The sequence below is a fragment of the Gouania willdenowi genome, chromosome 21 (assembly GCF_900634775.1).
Source record: "Gouania willdenowi chromosome 21, fGouWil2.1, whole genome shotgun sequence".
Taxonomy (NCBI): Eukaryota; Metazoa; Chordata; class Actinopteri; order Blenniiformes; family Gobiesocidae; genus Gouania; species Gouania willdenowi.
The window spans coordinates 11824258-11834021 of record NC_041064.1 but is presented as its reverse complement, the minus strand read 5'-3'; the positions used below and the strand labels follow the sequence as shown (position 1 = coordinate 11834021).

At 35.8% G+C, this 9764-nt stretch overlaps 2 protein-coding genes across 4 annotated transcripts in view; one reads left to right on the top strand and one right to left on the bottom strand.

Annotated features, from left to right (window-relative positions):
* The first annotated feature begins 3886 nt into the window (after positions 1 to 3886).
* gcgb (glucagon b) lies at positions 3887 to 5493 on the top strand. The gene is made up of 4 exons (XM_028436676.1): positions 3887 to 3972; positions 4081 to 4181; positions 5096 to 5248; positions 5373 to 5493. Exons 2-4 carry the CDS (start codon positions 4090 to 4092, stop codon positions 5491 to 5493), a joined length of 366 nt encoding a protein of 121 aa, XP_028292477.1. The 5' UTR covers positions 3887 to 3972; positions 4081 to 4089.
* Positions 5494 to 7995: 2502 nt separating this feature from the next.
* The window catches only part of slc4a10b (solute carrier family 4 member 10b), a 30866-nt gene continuing 29097 nt past the window's right edge, over positions 7996 to 9764 (bottom strand). For all 3 annotated transcript variants that reach the window (XM_028435170.1, XM_028435169.1, XM_028435171.1), the window contains one exon: positions 7996 to 9035. In XM_028435170.1, coding sequence (XP_028290971.1) covers positions 8960 to 9035 — 76 coding nt within the window. In that variant the 3' untranslated portion in view covers positions 7996 to 8959. The remainder of the gene's footprint in view (positions 9036 to 9764) is intronic.

Genomic DNA, 9764 nt, shown 5'->3' with positions numbered 1-9764 from the left:
CGCTGGATGGTATTCAATGCATTCATACAATACGTAATTGTCTGTTTAAAAATATTAAGTATTAAGTTTGTGTTATTTATGGAAGCCCATGACGTCAGTGAAGAAAAAAAATCAATAGAAAAAGATTAATAAGTAATAATAACATCTTAAGTCATAATTATGACATACTATTTCAATTACAGCATAGCATACGATCTCATAATTATGAGATAAGTTTGATTATGAGATACTAAGTCATAATTGTGACTCATGATACGCACATATATATTTTATTTTATTCATTTTTGTACTTTTTGTTGACCTTTGTTACCTTTTGTTTGTTTTTCTACTCATTTTCTAAAGTTATTGAAAAAAAATTAAATAAGCATTATTTAGGGGTGAAAGAAATTGATTACAAGTACTCACGTTACTGTAAATGAGTTGCTTTTATGGGTACTTGTACTTTTTTGAGTATCTTTCTAAATCAATCATTTTATTTCTACTTGAGTACATTTTTTAAAAAAAAAACTAAAAAGTAATTTGTTACATTTCTGCACCCAACCGTTACTGAGTAATTTATTTTTTTTAAAATGATCAACAAATATTGTGAAACTACAAAAAAATGAAATGACCAGACAACAATCAAATGCATCACATCATAGCCGACCAAGCAGATGAAATGTATTGTATATCACGCCAAAACAGCATTGGATGGAGGTTATTTTTATTTTATACAGATTAAAAAATAAATGAAGTTCCAATCATGCAAGATTTTTAAGCTTTTTAAGTTTATACATGAGATGTTTATATTGTATGCAAGGGAACCGTGGCCAGATTTATTACCAAAATAAATGTGGGAGGTGCAAGTAACTCGTAACTTTTATTTTAAGTACTATTTAATTGAGCTTACTTGCTACTTGAGTAACATATATCAGTACTCTTTACACCTCTGGGTATATATTTGCCTAAACAATACAACTTTTTAATAATAACAGGTGACTTAAATATTCATGTAGACAATAACATGGACAATACTGCCAAAGAACTGTATGCTTTAATGGATACTTTTGGTCTTACACAACATGTGACTGGTCCGACACACACTCAAGGTCACACTTTGGATCTGGTTATCTCTAAAGGTGTTGATATCTCTGCTGTTGATGTAAGAGACTTAGCTCTATCTGATCATTTCTGTGTCTTTTTTGACCTAGAGACTGTAACATCTGTTCCCCCTAGTTATGTGTGTTTAAAGAAAAGGTACATAAATGAGAACACAAGTGCACAGTTTATGGAAGCCATAGCAATGACACCAACATTGAGTGCTGAGACAGTTGATGATCTTCTGGATGAGTATAATAGAAACGTCTGTAATGTCATAGATGTGGTGGCTCCAACCAAAACTAAGAGAAAATCAAACACACAGAAAACACCTTGGAGGAGGACTGAGATAATGCAGAATTTGAAATCTGACTGTAGAAGAGCTGAGCGTAAATGGAGATCAACAAAACTCCAAATTCATCTAGAACTGTACAAAATAAGTCTGCGAAAATTCAATGATGGCTTGTTCAAAGCAAGGCAGCAATACTTTTCTGAAATTATTGCCAAAAATGTCAACAACTCTCGCACGTTGTTTTCTGTAATTGAAAAGCTCACAACCCCCCCAGATCAGATAGCCCCTGAATTACTGTCAGCTGGAAAATGCAATGAATTTGCTGTATATTTCAACGAAAAAATACAATCAATAAGGTCAAACATCAGAACAAACCAGCAAAATCACAAAAAGCTTGAACAGCTTCAACCACTGAGGGATGAGTCAACTACAATGTTAGAGTTTATTACAGTGAACCCAAAAACAATAGAGGAGACTGTTCAGCAGCTGAATCCATCAACGTGTTGCCTTGACACAATACCCTCAAACTTCTTTAAAACTGTTGTAAAGTCAATTGTCACTGATTTGTGTCAGATAATTAACTGCTCATTCCAATCAGGCACCGTACCAAAATCCCTGAAAGTAGCTGCTGTGAAACCGCTGTTAAAAAAGAGAACACTGGATGCCTCTATACTGGCTAACTATAGACCAATCAGCAACCTTCCATTCATGGCCAAGATCATTGAGAAGGTGGTCTTCAACCAACTGAGTCAATTCTTAACATTCAACAAAATATTTGATAAATTTCAGTCAGGTTTTCGTTCTCATCACAGCACTGAAACTGCTCTTATCAAAGTGATCAATGACATAAGGTTGAACACTGATTCAGGAAAAGTATCTGTTCTCATTCTGTTGGATCTAAGTGCTGCATTTGACACTGTAGATCATACAATTTTGTTGCACAGATTGCAAACATGGGTTGGACTGAATGGAAAAGTAATGCAATGGTTTAAGTCATACTTGGAGGAGCGAAGCTATTTTGTAAGCATTGGAAACTTTGAATCTGACAGATTACCAATGTCCTGTGGGGTTCCTCAGGGATCTGTTCTTGGACCCCTTCTGTTTAACCTTTACATGCTTCCTTTAGGACAAATTTTACAGAACTGTAAGGTTGATTATCAGAGCTATGCAGATGACACACAACTATATCTATCACTGAACCCAGATGACCATGGTCCCATTGAGGTGTTGTGTGACTGTTTAGAAAAAGTAAACTGCTGGATGAGTGAAAACTTCCTTCAACTAAACCATGACAAGACGGAGGTGATTGTCTTTGGTAACAAGGAAAAGAGGACTGCTGTCAGCAATTATCTTGAGTCTGGATCTTTAAAAGCTAAAGACCAAGTCAAAAACCTTGGTGTTCTGATTGACTCAGATCTTACATTCAGCAGTCAGATCAAATCTATCACAAAAACAGCCTTCTACCACCTAAAGAACATCTCCAGAGTGAAAGGTTTAATGGCTCAGAAAGACCAGGAGAAACTGGTCCATGCTTTTATCTCCAGCAGACTGGACTATTGTAATGGTCTTCTGACAGGAATCCCCCAAAAGAGCATCAAACAGCTACAGCTGGTTCAGAACGCTGCAGCTCGGGTCTTAACCAGAACAAAGAGGTCAGAGCACATTACTCCAGTTTTAAAGTCTTTACACTGGCTCCCAGTCAGCCTCAGAATAGACTTTAAAGTTCTGCTGCTGGTGTATAAATCTGTGAATGGGTTTGGTCCAGAATACATCAGTGACATGTTAGTCAGGTATGAACCCAGCAGGTCTCTCAGATCTATGGACACAGATCAGATAGTGGAGCCCAGAGTTCACAGTAAACATGGTGATGCTGCTTTTAGTTGTTATGCTGCAAAGAAGTGGAACAAACTGCCAGCGGAGCTGAAGTCAGTATCTAATGTGAACATTTTTAAATCAAAGTTAAAGGCACTTTTTTTCTCTACTGCATATGATTGAGAGAGAGATTTTTTGTCATGTTGATGTAATTGATTTTACTGATGATTTTAAATGTTCTTATTGATTTAAATGTTCTTATTGATTTTAAACAATTGAATGTTTTATCATGTAAAGCACATTGAGTTGCCTTGAGTATGAAATGCGCTATATAAATAAATTTGCCTTGCCTTGCCTAAACAAGAGAAATATACCTTATGTGGCTGGATATCTCATATAAAAAATAAAATATAATATAAATGAATACATTTTATATCAAAAAAGGCAGGAAATTAGTTGTCAAAATTACAGGAATATGGAAAAGTATGAATGGTAACGTACTGTATGAGTGTGTTTGTCAGGGCAGAGGTCAGCTTAGAGTGACACATCCAACACTGTTATTTTAACCAAAGTCAAATACATTGAGAGGGTTGATGGAAGCTGACTAATGGGTTGAAAGTAACAGAGGATGTGTGAGGTTTCTGTGACGGAGGAGTCACCTGGGAGCGTCTCCAGCATATAAGCCAGAGCAGACTGGGAGGTGAGCATGAAGCAGGTGCAGGAGGCAGAAGCACCGACCAACACACTTTACAACCTCTCTCTGAAACTTTAAGCGCTGAGGAACACAGCAGGTGAGAAATTCTGGCTTTTATTTTGAAATGATCTCAAACTTGAGTTGTTTTTTTTCAAGGGGAATTTTTCTTCCTCATTTTGTGACTTTGTTTATATTTTATGCACAGGTTGGGAAGATGACGGGTGCTCATTTAGTTGGATTCCTGCTCCTCATCATGATCCAAAGCAGCTGGCAGGTGTCGGACCACGACACAGACCAAAGCTCCATGTAAGGCAGACTTTATTATTTATATTAGATTCATCCAATGTTTGGTTATGTGTAACAGTGACAGCGTCAACTTTCTTAGTAAGAAGCGTTTCAAGATGTTTTTTTTAAAGGCACAGGTCAAACTAAAGGCCAAAAGACTTGCAGGAGAAATTAAAAATGACAGAAAATTGTTTATAATATAAATTTAATAATAAAAATATAAAATTCTTTCTCTACCTTATTTTTATTCACCACTTTTAAATGAAACGCTAACAAGAAATCATTAAAATGCAATCAATCTTAAACATCCTAAAGTGTTAAAACTTTTTCTTGGTTGTGATTTGGAAAATAAATTCCTTTTATTCAGAAAGACAGTTGTTGGGACTATGATCTAGTATTTGCTTTGGGTTTTTTAGGAAAACGACACTGAAAGATATGAAGAGAACCATCAGACAAGGGAAATAAATTAAAATCGGGCTGTGGCTATCCGTACGGTTGCCATATCAATATACCGACATTCCATCTGTACGCAGCTTCCCTATTTGGCCAGTTAAGGTCACATGAAAGGTCAGTCATTGGTCACGTGACGAAGATTAAACCTTACCCTAACCCTAGCCCTAACCATAACCCTAAATCTAGCCCTAACCCTAAATCTAGCCCAAACCCTAAATCTAGCCCTAACCCTAGCCCTAGCCCTAACCCTAACCCTAAATCTAGCCCTAACCCTAGCCCTAACCCTAAATCTAGCCCTAACCCTAAATCTAGCCCTAACCCTAGCCCTAACCCTAAATCTAGCTCTAACCCTAAATCTAACCCTAACCCTAAGACGCTACTTACTTGTACTTCAGTGACCGTACCAATAGCACCAGGGGTTGTAAGTACAACAACCGTACAAATAGACAGTTTCTTAATATCCTGTCATTTTGTTTCTTCAGGCTGACTGACAACTCGATGCTTAACGAACGCATTGAGCTCCCAAACCTGAAGAGACACTCAGAAGGAACATTTTCCAACGACTACAGTAAATACCTTGAGACGAGGCGAGCACAAGACTTTGTCCAGTGGCTGAAGAATTCAAAGAGAAACGGGTAAGTTCCAGCATGTGGATGAAACCCTAAAGCCTCATGTTGTCCTTATGATCAAAGTGCAGCATATCAAACTTTACCAAAGGCGATCATGTTGAAACCCAATTACATCATTTGTCATCACCAGGAGTGTATTACGGCGCCATGCGGACGGCACCTACACCAGTGACGTGAGCTCCTACCTTCAGGACCAGGCAGCCAAAGACTTTGTTTCTTGGCTGAAGACTGGTCGAGGAAGAAGAGAATAAACGTGTCCAGTGCTGCTTCTGCTCTTATTATTTCTGATAATGTTGACGCCGTTCACACTAAACCTGTGCAATTATCTTTCACATCTGTACTGGACTTTTTTTTTTCCCCACTGACAACGCTATTAAATCCTTTAAACAAAATTCTCGGTTGGCCTTCACCATGTCACCACTGTTCATGTGCCATCTATAGCTATTCATCGTTGTGAACTCTGCTTAGATCAGATTGGAAGTCAGGGTCGACATTAAACAAGATGCCAGTTCATTACGAGGATAAAAAAAAAAGTGAAACACAATTGCTCCAAAATCAAAATGGGAAATGTGATGTGGGAAAAAAAACCAATGCATTCTCCAGTGAGTCAAACCCATGATTTTGCAGCATCAGCGGCAAATAATCCTTCAGATGATAGAAATGATGTGGGGAGATTAAACAAAGAACACTGACACAAAGACATCACATTTTTAGACAGACTTAATACGCCTCCTTTTGAGTTTAACCCTCTTATTATCCTAGTTGTCATTTTGCTTCATATTTCATGACTTCTCCTTGATAAAGCATAACAATATTAAGATGACATTTTTTCAATGTGCTGAACACAATATGAAAGCTTCTATCAGCGGGGCCCACAAAACTATGATTGTCTGATCCGAGGGCCACATTATCAACATTCATGTTAGCATTTAGAGTAATGACCAATCTGAGCATTAATACAAGAAAGAACAAAGGGTTTTGTCTTTGTAGTCCTGTTGTGTGCAGGGTTTTCTTGGTGTTTTTAGACATTTAATGTTTTTGAATTAATTTTGTCTAGTTTCTTGTCAATATGGCAAATTTTGGTTTCATTTTCATGTGTTTCTCGAGTAATGTGTGTTATATTTTTTGTGTTAATGTTGTCTTTATGTGTATATTTCTGTCATTTTGTTGGCTTTATGTGTTTAGTGTATCTTTGTTATCATTTTGTGCTTCTTCTGTGTTACTTGAGTTATGTGTGTTACGTTAACGTCCAACTTCATGAATTACTATTTTGTTTTGGGGACGCACAAAATTAGACCACCAGTTGCCCATGTCTGGTTGATATCACCACCACAACCAATAGGATTCATACTCTTGTGGTCATTAATGTTTTCATCCAAATTTTGCTCAAATTTACTGACAAATATTCAAGACAAATTAATTCTAATTTCAAGGTTTGGCCTTATGGTGACGCTGGAGAAGTTATTTATGTATTCAACACAAAGTGTTTGACACAAAAACCTGGTCAACAATTTTCTGGAGGCAAATATCCCTGGGGTCAGATTGACCCCAAGGGTAAAATGTGTAATATTTGAGGATAATAGGAGTTAGTTATGGGTATCTAGTAGAATATGAATAAAAATTAGACAGTTCAGGAGCTAGAAATAATACATAGATTAATTATTGAGTCTGTTTTGTACATTGTGATGAAAAAGCAGTTTTCATGATTACAAAGTGACGATATCTGTGAGCTTTAGAAAGCATGTGACTCCCTGAGGAGTGCTATGTTTGGGTTCCCACCAGGTAGCACAGTGATGAGTGTCACCCGTCAGCTGCTCAGTGGAGAAAGATGAGCACCGAGGAGGGTTAAACTCAACCAAAGGAAAGGAAATGATGTCAATCAAAAGCATCCGACGGTCCACGCTCTGGGGTCCCTTTCCTGGCGATGAGACAAATCCGTTATTCACACGAGGCCACGCTTTGACATGTATTGGGATGTGGCTCCTCTCTGAGCTGTCATCTGCAGCTCCTCAAACCATCTGCTGAGTGCACAAAGAAAACCGTGCCCACTTCTGTCAGCCAGTCGGCCAATTCGTGGCCATTTGATGTGACAGATTATAGGCAACATGTGCAGCTGCATGTGGGATTCACTATGTGGAGACAAGGCGTTGCACGTGTTAGCATTCATTTAATTTTTGCACTTATTGTCAGCATTTACAAAATGTGAACACATTTTAAAAATTCAATGAATAAATATGACGCCAGGGTTGGGGTCAATTACATTTTCAATTATCCATGTTCAATTACGATTACAGTGGCCAGCATTTTTTCCAATTACAATTATTTTTTACCCTCAGAAAGTCAAATAGTTTTCACAAGTAATCACAATTACTGAGCATGAAATAAATAACCAAATAAAAGTTAACCTTTCTCTAATGATATCAGGTCCTAAATCAGTTGTAAAAAAAATATCTATTTTCTTTCCTATCTATTGGTTTCCTTATCAGGCTTCCTAATCAATAAAAATATAAGGTTTAATATTTCTGGTGTGGGATTTATATGTTTTTTTTCAAATGGTAAAATGTGGGAAAACTTGATCTGAGACATATTTTAATATTTATTAACTACATATGTGTAGAACTGTACATAGAACTGTAACGTTCCCCAGTTTTGCGTTAAATTATAATTGTCAATTTTTCATAGAATTTTCATGGCAATTACAATTACAAAGTCAATTATCTAAACTCAATTACAATTTAAATGCGATTACGACATTTTTTTTAATTACAATTACGTCATAATTGTAATTCATTATCAGTTATGCGATTACAATTATAATTCACCCCAACCCTGAATGACACCAACAGCTTAGCAACATTTAAATATTTCAACACAATGAACATATTTTCACAATAAAGTGGTTATATTTATATATATAATGATAAAGCCATTAAAAAAAAAAAAACTAAACAATTCAGGATCATTTAAATAAAATTGATATTTACAGCAATAGCAGTAACTCGCCACTAAGTGGCGTATGTGCTTTGGGTTTTTCAAAAACATAAAAGTAATTCTGTAGCAAATATAATTATTTTTCTTTTCAAAATAAATTTTCATTATGGCACCTATATTTTCCCAAAACAAAACAAAAAAAAAAGCATGTTTATTGCTTAATTTTACATCTTTATGAAGTATATTAAATTGACAATAGCCTTTGACATTACATCTATATCTGAAAAAGTAAAGTTTGACTTACAAAAAAAAAAAAAAAATGGTTCACATACTGAATATTTGTTCCACGTCCAATTCATTCACTAACGGATTCTGAGAACTAAATTTGAAGGGATAGGAATGGGACGCAGATACGTCCGTAAACACACAGTAGGAATTGTTACAAATATAACTTATAACAAATAAAACATATATACATTCTTTCCCCACATTGTTATCATTGTCAATTATATTTTTTTATTTTGTGGGAAATGCTGCGAGGACTGAAAATATTCAGAAAAAAAGAGATAAAAACATTAGAACGCGACCCTTAAACCGACACAAGAAGCAAAAGGTGGAAGAAAATACTAGTATTCACACACAGAGCAGAAGAATAAATGGAAAGAACAAAAGTCAAAATGTCAAAGCAGAAATCTAACCATTGGCTGTCAAACACTTTCGTTAGATTTATGATCTGAAAATAGTGAAAAGCTGAAAAGTAGAGGCGTGCATGTTGCTTTCTGTTCCTTAAATGTCACTGTTCCACGAGTTTCCAAACGAGCCTTTGGACATTTCATCAGTGATGTTGATGATAGGGATTCCTCTGTTTTATGAAAAAACAAACAAAAAGAAGCAAAAACAATATTTATATAATTGAAGTAAGTTTATGTAAAGCTGCTGTATTCAATAACTTTTTTTTTTTTTAATCACATAACAGAGTGTAGGCCTCATAAATAAAAAATAAAAAAATATACATATACAGTATGTATATATAAAATTTAAAATTTATTATTGACATTTTCGTAAAAGTTTCGTGCATTGCATTGTGGGATATGGAGTCCAGTAAATGGACGCATAGACATGTTTTTTCCTCATTCTTACTGAGGTTTCTTGTGTTTGACTTCACACCATTTTTACTGTAGATTGTTCCCATTATTCCCCTTGATGTAACATTTCTGTGCAAAAACATTCAATTTTGGCCAGATTTGGATCTTTCCATGTAAGCCTTAAAATAAACATCCGCCATTGTTTTGCCGAAACTTTTCGTCCGTGAAAACACCAGAAAGTTTAGGGGCAAACACACGAAATTACGGAAAGAATGATGGAAAACGGGACTCCATATCCCACAATTCAATGCGTGCAACTTTTACAAAAACGCCAATAACAGAGTGTTTACAGTGGAGATCGAAACAAACTTTTTAACGTCAATTTCAACCTGCAGCGGCATTAAGCAACTTGTAAATTAAAAAAATCAGATTGGTTGAATTACAGAAACCTACAGATTATTGCGTATATAGTGGTTGATTTAGAAGTTAGAGTTCAGATAAAGTGG